The sequence below is a fragment of the Aristolochia californica genome, unplaced genomic scaffold (genome assembly GCF_029961685.1).
Source record: "Aristolochia californica isolate CCGP_79_NKW_82.1479 unplaced genomic scaffold, dmAriCali1.0.hap1 SCAF_14, whole genome shotgun sequence".
Classification (NCBI taxonomy): domain Eukaryota; kingdom Viridiplantae; phylum Streptophyta; class Magnoliopsida; order Piperales; family Aristolochiaceae; genus Aristolochia; species Aristolochia californica.
In genome coordinates this window covers 26,411,328-26,432,670 of record NW_027181815.1, presented here as the reverse complement: position 1 = coordinate 26,432,670, position 21,343 = coordinate 26,411,328, and the positions used below count along the sequence as shown (strand labels likewise).

The following is a 21,343-nucleotide window of genomic DNA, read 5'->3' as shown; positions in this document are numbered from 1 at the left end:
TAGAGGAGCCTCATGTGAGGAGTAGTAGGAAGTGTCTTCAAAGAAATTCACATCCAGAGATATCATCAACCTCCTAAGTGTAGGATTATAATAAATATATCCTTTTTGAGTTCAAGGATACCCCAAAAAAATTCACCTCAAAAACCGAGGATCAAGTTTACTTTTATGTGGTGAAGTATCATGAACAAAAAATGTGCAACCAAATACTTTAAGAGGAAGAGAAAATGAATTTTCACCATGAAACAAAACAGAATACGGAGCTTGATGTCTAAGTACTGATGAAGGTAACCTATTGATGAGAAAGCATGTTGTAAGAATAGCATGAGACCAATAAAAGTAAGGTACCTTCATGGAGTAGAGGAGGCCCCGAGCAACTTCAAGGACGTGACGATTCTTTCGTTCAGCAACACCATTTTGTTGAGGGGTATAGGCACATGATGTTTGATGAAGAAGCCCATTACCCTCACAAAATGATTTAAACTCATGAGACAAATATTCCTTAGCATTATCAGATCTAAGGATTAGAATTTTTTTCCCAAATTGCGTTAGAACCACTGCATGAAAGTTTTTAAAAATAGAAAGAATTTCTTATATTCTTTAAACAAAAATAACCAAGTCACTCGGGTAAAATTGTCCACAAAAGTAACAAAATATTGAACCTGAGAAATGTTAGAGACCTTTAAAGGGCCCCATACATCAGAATGTATTAATGCAAACAGAGCAGCACTAGTAGTTGTAAGACAAGGAGAATATGTACTCCTAACATGTTTACTTAATTGACATGGCTTACAATTGAAATTAGACAAAGATTTAAGAGATGGAACTAAAAAACGAAGTGACGAGGTAGATGGATGACCAAGCCGGTCGTGCCACAGTTGAGCGTCGAATGTAGTGGATGAAAGAGCAGCTACTGGTGGAAGAGTAAAATAGTATAAACCCCCTTTTTCATGATTGCCACCAATCACTTGTCTCCTCCAAATTTGGTGAGAAGGTGACAAAACAATTCAATTGTTTGATTAATTGACTAATGAAAAGCAAATTTAACGCAAATTAAGGAACAAATAACACATCTTCGAAAGGAATAGACGCGGTAAGAGAGGAGGAACCCTTGCCAAGCACCTTGGTTTGGGAACCATTAGTAATAGTGAAAATTTTATGGGGAAGACATGGAGACAATGAATGAAGCATGTGTTTGTTACCTGACAAGTGTTCGGAAGCTTCAGAGTCATTGATCCAAGAGGAAGGGGTTGAAGCGGAAGAAAGCATACCTGAGGCAATGGTAGTGGCAGCAGTAGTGCCTGGTGGAGTAGAGGATTAATCCAATAACGATTTCAGCTTCTGAATTGCAACATAGTCTTCCACAGAAATAGTCACTTTCCCAGAATGAGAATCAGTCATATCCTCCTTTTTTCTCAACATTAACTGAGGTTGGATTAGTTGTAGCCCAATTAGGTTTGTCGTGGAGTTTCCAGCATAAATCCACAAGATGGTTCTGACCACCGTAGTAAGTGCACAATCGAGGCTCAGTGCAGGAATGGGTCGGACCCATTCGACCGCCTCTATTGCGGCCTCCTCTTGTATTTCTGCTGCGTTCTCAAAATGGGGATGATGTACCCCGATTACCAGAAAACATAGCTGATGGGGCATCAATCAGAGAAGGAGGAGATGGATCAGGAATCCGTAACAACGTAGCACTGATGTCATCAAAAGAGGGAAGGGCAGAGAAACTAAGGAGTTGAGTCTTAGCCACCTCTAGATACGGCTTAATATTGGTAAGGCAAACAGCCGCTGTCAGGGCCTCGTGTTGTTTTTCTTGAACAACAATGTCGGTAAAGTATAATTGAGCAATTTTCCATTCTTAGAGAAGGCCAAGAAACCGGGCCAGAAACTCATGAAGTTGCGCCACCTTTCTAGTTACTTTAGTTACTTAATGCTAATCTTATTCGTTAATACTTACGAAAAATTCAGTGAAGTGTATCTTTTATTGTCAAGATTAACTTCGGCGTTAGAAACCTGTTCGCCGATAATATATCATCTTGTAGTGAGATAATCTATACAACCTCTATTAAAGGAGAAACTAGTTCAAAACAATTGACATAGAAAACTTGTTGCTCCACCTTTCTAGTTAGTTTAGTTGCTTATTGCTAATCTTATTCGTGGTGACATATGAAAAATTCAGTGAAATGTAAAGAAACTTAGCAATTTTCGATGTTCCAAACAATTTCTTATGAAAACCTTGTGTGTAAACCTTGTCTTGCATGTGAACAAGCTTCTTTTTCATTAAAAATACAGTACATTAAAAAAGCTTTAGTTTTGGAGCAACTCCAAATACATCTCTACTGTGTCAAAGCAGCAACTCACTGGTGTTTTGGAGTCTTCCGGTGCTTTGGCAACAAACTTCCAATTCCAAACGGGTCCAGCTTCTGGTCCCAAGACGCAGAACCAAAGGACATTTATGAACAAATGGACATCACATAATGCAATTTGGATGTCGGGTAATGAATGTGACAGAGGCAAATGTTGGGAGAAGAGGCCAACACAGCCTCTGAGACCAGCGTGTATTGCACATGACCAACTCACGACGAACAACCAGGACACTGCAGGAGAGACAAGCAAAGCCTGCTCGACGCATGGCGAAGCAGCCAAAACTGTTTGTCAGCACTCGAGCAACTACCGGGGAGGGACGAAGGCTGGCTCTCAACACTCCTCTTGCTTCTTTTCTCTGGTGGGTTTGTTGCAGCTTGCACGGTTCCTTACCTTCTCGCTTTGTCCATTGTAGAGAGCCCCCAGACTGTAATTAGAGGAACCATATGCAAGACTTGAGAAGATATCAAGGATTTAGCTTGAACCGTGACGATTTGAGTACAACTTGGTTTGACTGATCAGTCTATCTATGGCTTGTTTGGGGCTAAAAGATGGCTAAGACCACCCTTCTTCGTCTAGTCATCTTGGATTTTGAGTTTTGAGGGTTCTCATGCAAGAGCTGAATCTGTCTCATGTCACAAAATATTAGCTTATTAAGAGTTAATCATTAAATTTATAAATAAAGTTATTAAATAATGTATTTTATTAAACACTAATTATCAAATAGATAAAAATCTATAATATATGATATAGTATTTAAAAATATAAAGGGTCCTTGTCTCGGAAGAGATTTATCATTACGAGCTATTCATAAAAGCGATATATTATTAAGTTTCGTATGTGACATAATCCCTATGCCATATAATGGATGTAGACCCCCTAAACAAACAGGTTATAACATGAAGTACTTCTCCACTTGACTATCCAACTCAAGAATCTGCATACACTACATCACACTATGCTATATTAAGTTTCGTATGCGACATAACCCTTATGCGACATAATGGATGTAGAACCCTTAAAAAAAGATAATTCAAAATAAGATTTGGAGGCAAAGTTGACATCTAGACTTATTAAACATCCAAAATTCTTAGTTTGCAATGAGATGTAAAATTATGTGCTGTAAATTTGTTACAGTAATTTTAGGAAACAATTTGTTTCCCTGATTTTAGGATCTAATTTGGACCTAATTTTAGGTTATAATTGTATCGATAAATAGCCTCTATTTCAAAGAAGAATACATTGAAAAAATTATTCTTTTGAAACTCTGTTATTACTCTCTGTTTCACATGGTATTAGAGCAGGAGAATCCTTCTCCCATCGCCAAAGAACAGAGCAGTAGCTCTATCCCGTAGCCGAAGAACAAAGCAGCAACCCTATCATTGGGAAAAAAAGAGCAAGTTTGTTGTGCCATCGCCATGAACGAAGAAGACGCTATTTACATTTTCTTCAGTCGTCGCCTAACACCAAACCACCGCTACGCGAAAACTTGATTTTGATAGCACATATGCATATGTCAAAAGAGAATATCAACAGAGACAGACAATGGGGAGTTATCGTCCAATCTCTGAGAACTCAACTATGCTAGTCAACCACACTCGACAAGGATCATCAAACAATTGAAACACTCAATCCTCTAGAAAAGCTAACTAGCGGGTATGCACTCACTATGGAGAGAAAGGTCATTCGCAACAGCGTTGTTACGAGATTATTGGCTATCCGGGCTGGTGGGACTTTTCAAAAAAACCTCGTAAAAAGATTGTTTGGAAAGCTATGATGACATCCACGGAAGAAAATCAGCTACTGCCTATGACAAATGTTGTCCATCCAGGTATTATCAAAGCATTAGTATTCTCTGTAAATTCTAAGAATAGAATTATTCATACAGGTGCATTCAATCACATGACGAGGGATTCCACGAGGGATTCCAGTTAGTTAAAATTTGTCCTACCTTCTCCTCAATCCGTTATTTAGAATTATTGATACAGGTGCATTCAATCACATGACGAGGGATTCCAGTTAGTTAAAATTTGTCCTACCTTCTCCTCAATCCGTTATTTCCACCGCCAATGGTAATACCTCTCCTATTACTGGAGAAGGATCTATTGTCTTGTCTAATAATCTTACATCAAATAATGTCCTTGTTGTTCCATCGTTTGAATACAATATTTTGTCTATTAGCCAAATTACTTCTACTTTTGCTTGTTCTATAACTTTTTGGCCTCATTTTGTGTCTTTTAGAACATTCTAACCCAGAAGATTTTTGGTTATGGTGTTAGACCAGGAAAAGTCTACTATTTGAGTTGATAGAGAATGTGAGTTCAAAAATCAGTTAGGCAAATCAAGCTAGTAGAGAATACAATGCTCAAGCAACTATATGGTTATGGCACCTTAGATTCGGCCATCTTTCATTTGGTTATCTTAAGAAATTGGAACCACAACTTTTTTTCAGGTTTGAATGATTTAGATTTTTATTGTGACACTTGAGCCATTGTATTTCTTATTTACCGATTTTGAATAAAAGTTTCGAACCTTTTGAGGTTATTCATTCTGATGTTTGGGATCCTGCAAAGGTTTTCTCTATTTCTAGAGCTCGTTACTTTGTGACATTTATTGATGAATGCACTAGAATGACTTGGGTATCCTTGCTTATAAAAAAAGAGTGATGTGTGTCTAACATTTTAGAAATTTCACCCAATGATACACACTCGGTACCAAAAACAGATTTGTGTTTTGCAATCTAACAATGGTACTGAGTTTGTTGATTCTTCTATCGGTAATTTTCTGAACAATCAAGGAATTCGTCATCAGACCTCACGCACCTATACTCATTAACAAAATGGATTGGCAAAGAGGACGAATAGACAACTTTTGGAAGTAGTGCATGTCTCCCTCTTCAGCATGAACATGCCTCGGTTTTATTAGGGAGAAGCTGTCAAATCTATTGCCTACATCATCAATCGAATACCTTCTCGAGTTATAGACTTTCAAACTTCTCAACACAAATTGCAATCCCTAATTTCCATTTCCCATCTTCCGAATCTTGAACCCCGGGTTTTTGGGTGTACCATATATGTTCATATCCCAAAAATCTTGTGAAATAAACTTGATCTAAGTGCCAAATGATGTGTTTTTGTTGGCTATTCTGAATTTCAAAAAGGATATCAGTGTTATGATCGACACACCGAAAGCTCCATGTGACTCTAGATGCCTCTTTCCATGAATTAGTGCATTATTACTCTGGGGGAGTCTCTTGGAATTCTCTTCAATGGGAGATCTCAAGTGAAGAGAATGTTCAACAAGAGAATAGCAGAGGTGCTGAGTTTATTGAGTTAGAAGCGGTGAATGAATATTTTAAGCAACCAGGTCGTCAAGATGTGCAACAAGACTATGATCACAATAGCAACCATGAAGCCGAGAGTGAATCATTAATTTCTTTTGAAGAACCCTCAGAGTTGTCTTCGTCTGCACCATCAATAGAAGAATCAACCCAGAATGTTTCTCCTCAGGTAAATACGAAACATGTGTTTGATGAGTCGAATGAAACATGTGTTCCTAAAAAAAAATAACTCCTAGATATCCACAAAGATTGAATAGGGGAGTTCCAAAAAAACAGTATGAACCTGATCTCGAAGAAAGGACAAAATACTCAATCAACAACTATGTGTCCTCCCATAGGTTGACTAAATCGTATATATTTACTATTGATCAATTATCCAAGGTTTCTATTCCTAGTAATGTGTAGGATGCATTAGCTGATCCAAAATGGAGCAAGGCGATGAACAAAGAGATTGAGGATCTACAAAAGAATGCCACCTGGGAACTTGTTCCACTACCTAAAGGAGTGAAGACAATTGGATGTCGATGAGTGTTTATGGTGAGACTCAAATCGAATGAAACTATTGAAAGATATAAAGGTTAGCTTGTTGCAAAGGGATATATGAAAAGGTATGGGGTAGACTATTAGAATATTTTTGCACCAGTAGCTAAGATCAATACAATTCTCATTCTTATATCTATAGCAGCAAATCGAGACAGGCCTCTGAATTAATTTGATGTTAAAAATGCATTTCTCAATGGAGATTTAGAAGAAGAGGTCTATATGGAGCTACCCGGAGTTAAAAGTAGTTCTTTGTGTCAAGGTGAAGTTTGTAAATTGAAGAAGTCATTGTACGGGCTGAAACAACCACCTAGAGCATTGTTTAGGAGATTCTCGAGTACAATGAAGGAGTTTGGCTATAAGTAAAGTAAATCATATCATACTTTGTTTATAAAACACAAAGAAGGAAAAGTAACAGCTTTAATTGCGTATGTTGATGATATGGTCTTGACAGATGATGACCCAGGTGAAATACAAGCTTTACAGGAGTATTTAACCACAAAATTCGAAATCAAGGATCTCAAAGAGGTTAAATATTTTTTTGGGAATTGAGGTAGAAACATGGAGTCTTCCTTTCACAGCGAAAATATGTGTTAGATCTTCTAGCCGAAATCGGAATGCTTGATTGTAAACTAGTAGAGACACCCATAGAAATGAATCATAAGCTCGGAATTCTCCCAAATCAAACCCCAGCAGGCAAGGGGCATTATAAGCGATTACTTGGAAGATTAATCTACCTATCACATACAAGACCAGATGTAGCATATGCGGTGAGCGTTGTAAGTCAGTTCATGCATGCACCAAGTGAAGAACATATGGAAGCGATCAATCGGATCTCGAGATACTTAAAGAGTGCTCCAAGAAAAGGTTTATTATTCTCAAAAGAAGGTATCTCTAACATTGAAGGATACACAGATTCTGATTGGGTAGGTGATCAGACAACTAGAAGATCCATGGCTCGTTACTTTACTTTTGTGGAAGATAATCTTATCATTTGGAAAAGCAAAAAACAGAAGGTAGTATCAAGATCAAGTGTTGAAACTGAATTTTGAGGCATGACTCATGATGTATGTGAATTGTTATAGATAAGGAATATAGTGAGGGACTTAGGGATTGAATATGATGAACCTATGAATCTCCACTATGATAATAAGGTAGTCATCGAAATTGCAAAAAATCATGTTCAACATAAAGTTGATCGTCATTTCATCAAGGAGAACCTCAATGCAAAGATTATATAATTTTCTTTTATTCAATCCGAGAGTCGCTTGGCCGATATGCTCACGAAGGCAGTATTAGGGAAGGTATTTCATGATATAATTGACAAGTTGGGCGTTATCGACATCTATGCACCAACTTGAGGGTGAGTGTGTGCAATGAGATGTAAAATTATGAGATGTAAAATTATGAGCTGTAAATTTGTTACTGTAATTTTAGGAAACGATTTGTTTCCCTGATTTTAGGATCTTATTTGGACCTAATTTTAGGTTGTAATTATATCGATAAATAGCCTCCATTTGAGAGTAGAATACATTGGAAAACTTATTCTTTTGAAACTATGTTGTTGCTCTCTGTTTCACACTTTTGAATCATGTAATCCATTTTGCTTGTCTTCACATTCATTTGCAATTTGATCTTCACTTTTTTATTCTTTCTTGTGCGTCTTGTTAACTCTATTCCACAAAGCAGCATGGTCCTATCCCAATTCAACCATGTTAATACTTTTTAAATTGTATTAAACGTCATAATACTTTTTAAATTGTTTTAAACGTCAACCTGGTCCAATCTATGAAATGTAAGCTGCCCTTTCTTTATTTCTTCCCTAATTAGTTGTAAATAGATAATAACAGGTAAAGCTTGATAAAGGATAAGCATAATCGCTTCAGTTATCAGATAAGATCTCATTGGATTTATCCCATATTGTGTTTTATCTTATCATGTAAAGCTTATTTCTCTATTCTAAATTATATAAATACCTCACTTACTCAATTGTAAAAATGTGGTTTAGTTCAATATCTAACATTGTATCAGCGCAAATCGATCTTCTATATCTGCCATCCTCCGAAAAAAAAATTCGCTTCCTCTGCTTCTCCAACTATAACTCACACTCTGCCACACTCTCCCAAGCTGAACCACCTGGACGATTCACTTTCGATTCCGTCCACCTTGCCCACTCCCCTTCGCCGTTACCTCGCTCTTCGCCGATCTACTTTAATTTACAATATCAATTAAGGAACTGAAACAACGTATACATCAAACTTATTATTGATTAACATATCTAGCAAAACGTGAAGGAAAAAGGCTGGCTCGTCGTATCTGGAAGTAAAACGATCTATTATTTGAGATTTGAGCTGTCTAATCAGTGAGATGCATAGTTGGTGAAGATGGCCAGTGGGTATTAACTGTCGACATGTGATACATTCAGGTTAACGAAAATGAACAATCTGCGTGTAGTTGTCTGAAGCCTTTAAGGATCGTGTCGTCCTTACGATAAACATTAACATATGATGCCTCCAGGCTTCGCACTTGAGACACAAGGCCTCTGCTTTGTGTTCCCAGGACAACAATCCACTCTACGCTTTTCTCTGTTCCCCTCACCCCTGCCGCAGAAGAAACACAGCTTGTGTCGCTCTCTCCTTGTTTTTTCCCCTCACTTTGGTGTTTAGTGGTGATAAATTAAGGTAGACGCCTCTGCGATTATCTGTCACATACCTAACACTCTTATCCGAGACGTTTCAGGAGAAGGGAAAAGCAAAAAAAAAAGTAAAAAGAAGATCAGTCTTTGAAGCGGCGAGTCTGTTTGCAGAAGCTGCTTCTTTGTCAATGGCAATAACTGATGAAGCAGTTGGAAATAAGAAGCTGCTTCTCCTCCTCTTCCAAGCTCATGCATTGGCAAAAGAAGGAGAAGAGTTCTAAATCTCCTGGCCTTTTTCCCTTCACGTCAACCCCCTTTCAGTGTCTGTTCTGCATGGAAGGAAAACCAGATGGGAAGCGGCTTTCCCTCTTCCTTGTGTGTCTCCCATTTTACCTGGAAAGTGAGACAATAGAAAAAGAAAGGCCTTCCCCTACCTCTCATTTGGGAGGCTTTCCAAGATTATTGTCTTTTTCCCTGGATAAGGAGACAACAAAGGAAGTAGGGAGACAACAAAGGAAAAACCCACAATTGCTTGTCTTAATTGAAACAAGGAAGAAACAATTAAGATCCATTTTGATTAAAAGGGGAACAAGTAAGAGCATATCCTATTACTACTTTATGTCTATTTTTATTGTCAAATCAACTCTTACATCAAATTATGAATTGAAGTGCAAGTTGTTCATGTGATGCCACGACAATAACTAGTAAGAGATTAATTATTTGCACTAGTAAGGTTTGTCATTTGTAGTAAGTACTATGTGAATTTTCATGGGTTTTTTTACATCTTTTTCAATGAAAATGGAAGCTTGAAAACCTTGGCTTGCTTCTTTCTCATGTCAATATACTTTAGTGATTTGAAAAGCCATTTTTTTCAAAGAATAGAGATTTCATCAAATCTGTATAATCTTTGAGAAAAGGAACCAATACCATCAAAATAATAGAGTTTGTTTAGCAGTTTATGTCTAAGAGGGCAACTGTTAAGTGATAATCCAAATCAAGATGGATGACATATCAATTCATGGCTACCAAGAATCAAATAAAAATCAAATTTATTTGATTTGTAGCATCAGTTGACTTGCTCAAACACAATCATAAAATCATACCCAAACCCTATTTCTACAATATAACAACAAATGAATTGTATTGCATTTCATGATTTTTTTTCACTTTGGAAAACACAAATGACGAGAAAATTATTTTTTATTTAAACTATTTTTCTTATTAGAAAAAAAATATCTTTTAACCGGGTTTTCTTGCATTTGTGTCGTCATAGAAAACAATGGATAAATTAGTTGTGGTGTTTGTATTTACAGTAGAAAACAAGGTTGAAAGTAAGAGGTAAGGGATCAAGAACCGTTTTAGTGCTTCGTGATTTATTTTTCTTATAGTTTCCTATAAGAAGCTCGTTTATGTAGCATTTTTAACATTTCTTAAAGGTAAGAGGAACCAAGAAGAATCAAGAGGAAAACTTTTCTGTCCCCAAAAATGGCACTAATGCTAAAAAAAATTCCTATGACATTATTTCCTACACTTTTCTATTGACACAAACACACCCTTATGGTGTATTATACCTATGACAACCGATATTAAAAGAAAAGGAAGGAAAAGTTTTTTACATAATTTGAATTCAAATTGCTTCCAGTTTATCAAGTGTACAGACCTAGAGAAAGAGAGACAGAGAAAAAATATTATACAAGTAATATTTTTTCAGCTCCTCTATAATCTCTACAACTAAGCAAGGAGCTTACGAGTCTTTCGCAACTCAACATAGAATCGAAGCTTTCTAGCATCCATCTCCATATGAGACAAAATTAAGCAAATTGAAGAAGAAAAGCCGGCGAAAATAACTTTTTACAATCGGAAAAAAGAAAACACTTACCAACAGGAAAGAAACTTAAACAAGAAATTATTATTTTCTTTTTTTCTTATTGAGTATCTTTTCATTTGATTCATCTTTGCAACCAAACAAAAGCCTTACAAGTGTTTTTCAGCTCTCAGATATGGTCTCGTTCCAAGACACTAATGTCAGCTTCAGGAACGTTTTTTTATTCCAAGTGAATACTGAAAATTTCAGTACATGGTCACCTTGTCCGATGTCACGGTATAAATAGACAAAGTACTCTACACCAGAGAATAGTTTGGAGTGTAGGAGTACCCCCCCGAGAGCTGAAAGGAACTGTCCTATGAAAGGCATAATATCTATCTTGGCTAAGCCACCACCTCTCCACCTCTCCACGTGAACTTGTCTGTCTCTTCTCTCTTTTGGACTGCTTATGACCCTGATTTGTATCCTCCCTTCTTCTCCCTTGTCTTCCCGTATCTGTTATCTCCTCCTCTTCCTGGCTATTTTGAGCACGGTGGACCCACTCTTAGGAGAGGGTGACAAAACTCTCTTTTCAATTCCCTTTTATCATCAAAGCCTCCAAAACTAAGGGGACCCCACCCTTACTTAACATACCCAACACACAAATTACATCCATCCAAGTCCCAGTCTTTTTTTTTTCATTTTAATTTAATTACTCCAATTAAAATTTTGACCTCGAATACCCTTCATTCGAATCAATGGGTCCCACATATTTTTTTTTAGTTTTATTCAATTTATTTAATTATTTATTATTAATTTCTTTGGCTTCATTATGTGAGAATGAATATTTAAAGCTTGTAACAACTTTCAAGGCCTCTCCTCATCTTATTCTTAGTCATGAAGATTTTCCCAAAAAAATTTGGAGTAGAGAAGCTTATAATATTCATTGAACTTGTTCACCATGGTTAGGCTCACCAGGTCACCTCTTGTTGGGAAGCCAAACCAAGAACGTATTAGGCCTGCCTACCTTGTGACCATTTCCAAAAAATTGACTGCACCCATTTGGCCTAGGGGGAGGATTCAATGCATGAGGTCACATATATTTGTAGCACTAACTTGAAGTGGTGGATAAACATAATGACTAAGACTAAGATAAAGCCAAAGTCATGTGTCTCCACCACTCTAAAATTGGGTACAAGCAATAGGACACACCTTGAAATAATATTTTGCTTAGTTTAATTAAATATTTGATTAGATTAGAAAGCTAAATGATGAAATTAAGAAATATTTAAGGAAAATAAATTTAAAAGGAATATTTTGACAAATATTTTTTAAAAAAAAGGGTATTTAATAAAATAAATAATTTAAATTAATTATTATGAGAAAATTATATATGTAGATAATGCCTGTCCTTCTCCTTTGCCCTGTTTTCGGGGCGGAAAGACTGTAATTTGGCCGAATTTGCTCCAATGAAAGAGACGACAAGTCTGACGGAGAAAAAACAAAAGAAATCAAAATCGCGGCTGTTGCAGGAAGTTGGAATAACCCTTCAGAGAGCGTTGGAGGAGTTGGGTTTGCCTCCTCCAAGAAAGGGCGGAAGAGTGTTTGGAAATGCAACCTAATTTGGACGAAGCGCGAGACGACAGGGAAGGGCGACTACGAACAACTCTTAGATTATTCTCTTCCGTGTCAAGATAGACATTCTGCTGCCGTAGTGCCATTGGCTTCCCACCTCCGGGAGCAGTTTTTTCGTATGATCGAATTGAATCTTACTGGCAAAGCATTTTTAGTTCCATTAAAAGGGTAAAAATGATGATCGTTTACTGGTTTTGTCGTTTGCTTGCCAAGAAAACTGGATTTCAGCGAATAGTGTCGAGCTTCCTGATGCAGTTGATTAGAGGATTAAACAACCATTTATTTTTTTTCATCTTTCTCAGAGAACAAAACCAAAAGCGAACTTTATTATGGGGCTCCTCAGGGGAAGATTTTTATTTTTGTTTTTGAAGAATTTGAACCATTAATTTGCTGCTTACGATCATGTTCTCTTTTATGCTTCTCACACGGGAAAGCAGAAATCTTCATCTTCGTCTTCGTCTTCGTCTTCGTCTTCATCTTCATCTTCATATTCATGTTCCGGGAGAGTTTGCAGGCCTCGGAGCTTCTCCAGGACTCCTCACCAAGAAGAAAAACTGATGAGAGGGAATAAAAAGTGAAAAAGAAAGAGAGAAACCATTGCAGAAACATCTAAAATTTCACGTGGAAGTTTGGGCGGATTTGTAATCATGCACAAAAACAGACCCAATAGAAAATCGACGGGAAATTGACCACTCACATCAATCCAAATAAGAGCATGAACAGGAATAAAGTATTCGGAGAGGGCTAAAAACTCACCCCGAAAGAAAAACATTTTAAAAAAGTACTGGGTTTTTTGGGTGTCCTTGGAAACCAGCAAAACTCATTGGTAGGAGGACATGAAAAACAAAGGAAGATATTGGAGAGATTTGCATGGGGATTATTGCTTATAGGGAAAATGACCGTTGTGGTTAAAAATCAAAATGGGCGTCTACTCGTCTCTTCTGCTGTTTTGGCTGCCTCTCCACCACCCTCCCCTTACCTATCACTCCGACCTTCCCAATGGGCGGCCCTTTTGGCCTTTCTCTTCTTCATTCCCCTCAATTGATTCTGCTTCCTTCCTCCTCTACTTAATTGATTGTCGTCGTTTTAAATTCTTTTCTCTGTGATGCCGTGAGACGGCGCTTGCCTGTGCTGCGGTGGTTCTGGGTTCATCAATAACGGCGAGCTCCCATATCATGGGCCCTCCTACCCCAACTCCGGCCATCAACTGTTTGCTCAAATGCCGCTCTTAATTCCTCACAACGAGTTCCTGTAGATTTTTCGGTTGACAAAGAGACATCAGGCCAGGCCTTGTTTATCCAGAAATCCCAAGTCCCAACAGGCAAAAAAACCAAACGAGATTGATGAACTAATGGGCGTTGGATGTCGTCGGGGGTGATGAAGAAGATATGTCATCGGCATGGGAAGAGGGGTCCACGTTGAATGAAGGCTTTGGAGCAATGTTGGTATCATGTGAGGGTGGGCCAAGAGACACAGACTTATCTCGCTCTTCTCAATGGGAAAACTTCTCACACTAGCATTCCCCCACATATTTTTGTTGTCTTCCTTGCTACATATTTTTTCTTTATCGCCTCTTTTGTTTTCTTCCCCTGCCACTCTGTTTCAGCTTCCTATATATAGCTTTATCATCGTCCCAAACTATTTCAAGCCTTGTGTGTCCACAATGGATTCGAGTGCCACCACCCTTCTCTCTCCCATCGCCTTGGACCTCAAGGGCCCCCGAGAAAACGCTCCTGTTTTCTTCGATCCCTCTTCGTTGCAGATGCAGTCCAGAATACCGAAACAGTTCGTATGGCCACAGGGAGATAGAGAGCAGACCATAGGCGAGCTCGATGAGCCGGTTGTGGACCTTCAGGGGATCCTCACGGGGGTCCCCGGTGCCACCCAACATGCCGCCGAGATGGTCCGGAACGCGTGTCTTAACCATGGATTCTTCCAAGTGATCAACCATGGGATCGACCCCGCTCTGATCAAATCCGCTCGTCTCCACGTTCAAGACTTCTTTAAGCTGCCTCTGTCGCACAAGTTGAAGGCCAGGAAGAGGGCTGATAGCATGTCGGGCTACGCAGGGGCTCACATCGAGCGCTTCTCCTCCAAGTTGCCATGGAAGGAGACGCTCTCTCTTCGCTACCACGAGGAAGGCTCCAGCAGCATTGTGGTCGACTACTTGACCTCAGTCATGGGAAGAGATTACGAGCAACCTGGGTAAGGAATACGGTTTTTCTTCTCTTTTCTTTTCATTTCATGCATAGCAGAAATTAAAACTCAAAACAGTTATAATACATTTTCCTTCCTCTGCTGCGCGCAGGTTGGTTTATCAGAGATATTGTCAAGCGATGAAAGGTCTCTCTCTAGTAATAATGGAGCTGTTGGCAATCAGCTTGGGAGTGGAACGGTCGCACTATAGGCGTTTCTTTGAAGACAGCAGCTCCATCATGCGATGTAACTACTACCCTCCTTGCCAAGATTCTCATCTCACTCTCGGAACTGGCCCCCACTGCGACCCAACCTCTCTAACCATACTTCATCAAGACGAAGTAGAAGGCCTGGAAGTTTTCACAAACAACAAATGGCACTCAATCAGACCTAGATCCGACGCCTTCGTCATCAACATCGGCGACACGTTCATGGTACTATCCCATTCCTTAATCGCATTTCTTAGACTAAAACGATAGTTCACAATGAAAAGCAACAACGACTCTTGACTAAAAGGGATCATTTACAGTCGACCCAGAAAGATAAAAAAGGAAAACGGAAAACGGAAAAGAACAGAAGTTATTCAAGGATTAGTTCTTATTTGTTTTGGTGTTTGATTGTAGGCACTGTCAAACGGGAGATACAAGAGCTGTTTGCACAGAGCAGTGGTGAACGGAAGCAGGGAGAGGATATCCTTAGCCTTCTTCCTATGCCCGAGAGAAGACAAAGTGGTGAGGCCCCCACAGGATCTTCTTGTCAGGGATGGTCCAAGGAAGTACCCGGATTTCACATGGTCTGCATTACTGGAGTTCACACAAAAGCATTACAGAGCAGACATAAGAACACTCCAAAGCTTCACTCAATGGCTTTTATCCCAACAACCTAACTAGCACCTTGGACACTTCTGATCATTGCATCTTCTTCTTCTTTCTTCTTCTTCTTCTCCTTCTTCTTTCGATTTTTGTTTTATTTTCCCCCCCTCTTGTCATGTACAGAAGCTTTCAAGCGGGTTTACTATGATTGCTAATGTTTTCTCCCCTCATCGATCGTCGATTCTTTTGCTTCTAATCTCAGTAACGGGACATCAATTACCGGATCCATATCTTCGATTTCTACTCATTTAGATCCTCAATAAATGATTCCAGCGTCGAGAAGCGTCGCAATCTAATTTCTAGCGGAAGCTGAATTATTCCACAATCAGTGGGAGAACATGGGTTGTCAGTTTTTGGGGTAATTCCAAAGCCATCACTACAGAAAGCAGAGAATACCTACCTCTTCTGTTCAAGAATTCCTGTTCTTCCAGAAAGAGAAACACGAACGCCCAATCTACCCACATGAACCGTCCACAAGCTTTCTTCAACAATTTTACTCTGTTTGGTATTAATTGCGAGGATCCACTGGATTAAACCTTGGATTGTCGGGTTTAAAGTAAAAGACTTTCTAACTGTAAGAAGCATAAAAGACATTTCGTTTAATGAATCTAACACGAGTCTTATCGTAACAACTTGGTAGTGAAATTAACCAAATTGATGTGTATTTTACTGTTTTGACCTTAGGGGTCTATTTCTTAGAAAAGAAAAAAAATGAGAATTTGATTATTACTAATCCTAAAAATAATTAGTAAAAATGTGATAATAATTAATTTTTTTTATTAATTATTTTTGGAAATAATAATGATCAAATTCTCGTTCCAAACCGATACTAGGGGTCGTCCGAAGGTGAGGGAGGGAGAGAGAGAGAGAGGGGATGAGGTTGATGACTACGACCCACAACGAGAATAGAGAATCTTGATACCCAGGTATCATCTTTATCTTATTTTTACTAACTATTTTTTGGAATAATAATGATCAAATTTTTTTTTTTCTAGTTCCAAACGAAGGCTAGAGGTCGAGTAGTCGGACCCACAAAGGGAATAAAGAATGCCCATGTGTGATATTTGGCTTATTTTTATTAACTATTTTTTTGAATAATAATGATGAAATTTTTATTTTATTTTATTTTCTTTTATTTTCTGTAGGGTTTTTAAGACCGTCGGGAGGGTGGACAAAACATGGGGTCAAGGAATGGGACCCACAGGGGGAATAGATAATCCTTAGACCCACGTGTGATCCTTAGCCCTTCTAGCCCTTGAAGGACCACATACGCTGATTTTTCCGTAGTCCGTATGCCTATCGCCTGCTTTGAGAAACTCCAAATCCAAATGGCCACCCGGCTTCGATTGGGCAAGGAGAGAAGGCGTATAGCGAGAGGGGAAAAGAGCAGGTGTTGTCGCCTTTCCCCACCCTGAGTGTAGCTTTCATCCTCGGAAATGGAATCGCCATCGTCTTCTTCCTCCACCCAGGACCAGCTGCAGGTAAACAACAGCAGGCACTTCAAAATACGTGAGGTCAGCTCTCTTGGTACCCTCCTCCACTCACCTTTTCAAACCCACCAACAGAGTCGAATTTTTTCTCTTTTGTCTCTTCCTCTCGGATTTTTCACTTTTTTATATACGAAGAATGATGATGGCTGATCCGATCCTTTGTCTCTTCCCTCGCCCTCGCCTTTGAATTCAGGTGACGATCCCGATACCCAATGGGGACCATTGTTACCTTCTCTGTCCCGGATCTTCTCACCTTCCCTCCATTGGTGCCTTGGGTGGTCGGGATGCCCAACCTGCTTTCTTTGGCCGTGTCGACTGTACTTCACAGGTTTCTTTACTTCTTGCTGCCTCGCCGGCGGCTCTGTGGTGCTTCAGTGGTTGTAAGTAGGGCCTTTCACAAGTATCAGGAACAGGCCTGGCCATGCCTTGGGAACTTTAAAAGCACTCTTGTGATTCTGAATAACTCCCAAAAATTCAAATTTGCACTGATTCGGTGAATCCGTGATCATTCTTGCAGGTTTTCCATTTTCGCTCTGTTTATACATTAGTCCTTAAGAAAGTAGCTTGCCTTGTAGCAAAACCTTATCGATAAGTTACACAGTCATGTATGCATTGTTGTCTTTTCCCTTCTCAAAAGGTTTCCATGGATACGTATGAGCCCAATAAATCCTAAGAAAAGTATACCTTTCGATTTTTTTCCATTTTTGAATCCTTTTGTGAATCTTATTAAGAAGGGTTTAATGTAATTATAGAAGGAACGTGGAAATGAGAGTTTAAGACCTATTATTCTTTTCAATTTGCCTAATCATTATAACTCTTGTTTGAAGACATTTCAAATGGGCATTAAGGTAAATACTTTCCCCACCTCAAAGAGATATCAAGGGTATAAATTAGTGTCATTTTCATAAGGATGATGCTAGTAGAGATAGAGATAAACATAGTGATGGATATAAAGATAATGATAAAGATAATAACTAGTGATTTAATTAGATATAGACTCAAATTGTAGAGTCCTAATCACCTACAATCTTTCTGTATAATTCTATAAATAGTTTACACATGATCAATAATAATCACAACAATATTATTCATCATTCCTATATTCAATATGGTATCAGAGTTTTCGATCAATTAATCAGAACCAGACTGTCGTTGCTAGAAATCTTTATCGGAAGTAGTCTCCGTAGCTACAGCCCATACCTAGTATTTTCTCATCCCCTTCTCCGTGCAATCTCGACAGAAGAATTTTTAAAAAAATAAAATAAAATTGAGTTGACAATCCTCGAAGTCACTGCTGCTCCAATTGCCACTATTGCCTCTACTGCCGCAGTTTCACCTGACGTCCTCGTCGCCGTCCATCTTCAGCTACCTGTTGTCGCCATTCACTCTGCGGGCGACCACCCTCTATTTTCGAACTTCCCCAAGCCGTCACCGACGACCACCTGGGTTGTTGCCCCTGTCGGCGCCCCTACCTCTCCCATCGAATCTGAACCCCAGACTGACTCTTTACTCGTCGCCAGTCGTTCCTCCTATCGCTGGAATAACCACCTTTGTCACCTACCGTCTCGCCGCCGTCATCACCCTTGCCGCCAACCCCTCCACCCAACTGTTACCGCAAAGAACCCTCGGTTCCCCTGCTCTTCCTTCTCTCTTCTCTCATTGCCGATTTACCGCCTAAATCAATCGACACCGCTGCAGCCTGGCGACCGCCCCCCACCGCCCGTCTCGACAGAACAGAGACGACCTATGTTCAAGGGGGAAAATTATTTCCCCCCATTGGACGCACCGTCCAACGCACTTACGTGTGCAACATGTGAACTTGAACGTGGGCTTTCATACGTGTGATTTTCGCACGTGCGGTATTTTATTATTTAAAAAAAATTGTTCATTCTATCTAGACGATGCGATTCCGTCCGCACCAACCACCTCCAGTGCCACTGCTCTGCCACTTGATGATGAAATTCCTTCCGCACCAGTTGCTTCCAGTGTTGTTGCTCTGCCACCTGACGATGAAATTCCGTCCGCACCAGCCGCCTCCAGTGTCACTGCTCATCCATCTGACGATGAAATTCCGTCCACCCCAGCCGCCTTCAATGTTGCTGCTCTGCCACTTGACGATGAAATTCCGTCTGCACCAGCCGCCTCCAGTGCAACTGCTATTCCACCAGACGATGTGATTTCATCCGCCCCAGACGCCTCCAATGCCGCTACTCTTCCTCCGGACGATGCAATTTCGTCTGCTCTAACCGCTTTCAGTGATGCAGCTTTACTTAGTCACTACCAATATCGCTGCTATGTCCAAACTACTTCCAAGTTTCCTCTTTTTGAAGATCAAGATTGGACTCTCCTCTCGGAGCTCCATCTTGCAGGGGCATGATAGAGATAGAGATAAATATAGTGATAGATATAAAGATAACGATAGGGATAATAACTACTGATTGAATTAGAGATAGACTCAAATTTTATAGTCTTAATCACCTACAATCTCTCTGTATAATTCTATAAATAGTTTACACATGATCAATAATAATCATAACAATATTATTCATCATTCCTATATTCAATAGGTACAAGGGTGTAAATAGAGAAGATGATATATGTCTACTTATGTCTTTTTCTTTTGAGAGTTAATGTAGTCATTGTAATGTTTCTTCATAAAATATAAATAGAGATTCAAGGCAATGGATAGATCATTAAGTCTCCCTTCATCTCTCTCAAATTCGTCCTTCCACTTTTCTCTCTCTCTCTCTCTCTCTATCTATGTCCTTTGTTGTCCCTCTCTTCTCTTCCTTCTTCCTCTCGTTTTCTTCTTTTCTTCTTTTCTTCTTTTCTTTTTCTTCCTTCTCTCCTCTCTTACTCTCTTGGCCGAGTATCTATCATGGGATCCTAAATCTAACACCTTTGTCTTATAACAATGTAATTTCAGTTACTTAAATACTTAATCATAAGTTTCTAATTACAATAGAAATAGAAAGGTAACAAATCGCATGACTATTATACAAAATTACCAAGACATATATAAACTACTACAAATTCAATGAAGTGGTGATATGCAACATTTTTATTAATGAATTATGGTGCATGTAATTTTAAAGTCCATAAGATGACTTTCATAAATTTGCACTTATTTTGATACTTTTGTTTAATGAGAAAATCATAAAAATGCCTTCAACCAACGATACCTCAAATTGTCGGTCAATTGAGATTTAAAAATTAATTTCCTAAAGAAATAAAATTGTAGGAACTATTTACACCTATTGGGTCTATGGGGAACAAACCTGGGTGAGGGACAGTGAATAGGTTTATTCCACACAAATTTTATTTTGCTTGGCCAATATGTGTTCTTATTTTTTATGAATTTTATTAGCATTATTGATTTTAAACTTAACATCTATGCAAAAGTAATAAATCATATGATAAACACAAGGTTCTGTATAGTGGTTCACAACCCAAACTTAGGTGTTTGCACCTAGGAGGTAAATCCACTAAATCGTGGACTTATGGCAACTACATTAGAAGATCTCAAGGGTCAAATTACATTGTTGCTAAGATAGAGACTTGATTACGCCACCTCAATTAGCTAGAACAACCAATTTACAAATCACACCCTCACAAATGGTTTATAGAACTCTAGATCCACTAGCTCAAAATTACAATTGGGACTTTTCACAAGTGCATGGGTTCTCCAGTCTTGATCTTCAATGAGATTTATAGTAGTATACTAAGCTTTCTGGCCTAGACCCACACTTGAAATTTTTGCAGCCAACTAAATTCAAAGGCCCAGATTCACATTGGGTTTTTCAAAAACCAAGTAGGTACACTAGCCAAGACCCACATAGAGTTTATCAACGACCAATTAGCCTCTCCAACTTAGAGCCACAAAATACTTATCAACAACTAACTAGACTTGGGGATCCACACCTGGGATTTTCCACCAACTCAACTACAATTGCAAAGTCTTTCCCACATAAATAAGTTGAGGTTCGATCTTGCCTACACATTGCTTGACTGAATGCACAAGGTTTCTTGCTTGCACTTATGCCCACTTACAATGCATCTTGATAGATTGATTTCAAATTACAAGCTCAAACAAAAATCTTGATAGTTAATTTTAAAGACCAAGCACAATTTGCAAACCAAAATAAAGACTTCCAAGTATAAACCCAATTTATAAGCAACCCTAGAGAAGAGAATTATTTTGAAACTAAAATGATTTGCTAAAGTCTCATACATGAGTTTAGTTGAAAATCACCAAGTACTCTTAAGGATTTCAAAATAAGAGTTTTAAGGTGTTTGGCATTGAAGAAGATGAATCAAGTTTATATAATGGTGTAACTTATAATTTCTAAGTGTTTTATCCTTTTGTTCTCTATCATATACAAGGATAATTTAGTCCCTTTTGTATCAAAGTTTTTATTGTGAATAAGAGGATTGAGAGGGCTCAAGACACAATTTTTCAAGCTTCTC

General features: G+C 38.7%; 1 protein-coding gene across 1 annotated transcript; it reads left to right on the top strand.

Annotated features, from left to right (window-relative positions):
• Nucleotides 1–13,981: 13,981 nt before the first annotated feature.
• LOC137950564 (gibberellin 20 oxidase 1-D-like) lies at nt 13,982–15,600 on the top strand. The gene is made up of 3 exons (XM_068797108.1): nt 13,982–14,523; nt 14,627–14,948; nt 15,138–15,600. The coding sequence occupies exons 1-3, from the start codon at nt 13,982–13,984 to the stop codon at nt 15,402–15,404; spliced, it is 1,131 nt and encodes a 376-aa protein (XP_068653209.1). The 3' UTR covers nt 15,405–15,600.
• The last annotated feature ends 5,743 nt before the right edge of the window (nt 15,601–21,343 follow it).

Coding starts and splice junctions, on each gene's coding strand:
- LOC137950564 (XM_068797108.1), top strand. CDS start 13,982: ATGGATTCGAGTGCCACCACCCTTCTCTCTCCCATCGCCTTGGACCTC. Junction 14,524..14,626: donor AGAGATTACGAGCAACCTGG/GTAAGGAATACG, acceptor TGCTGCGCGCAG/GTTGGTTTATCAGAGATATT. Junction 14,949..15,137: donor ACATCGGCGACACGTTCATG/GTACTATCCCAT, acceptor GTTTGATTGTAG/GCACTGTCAAACGGGAGATA.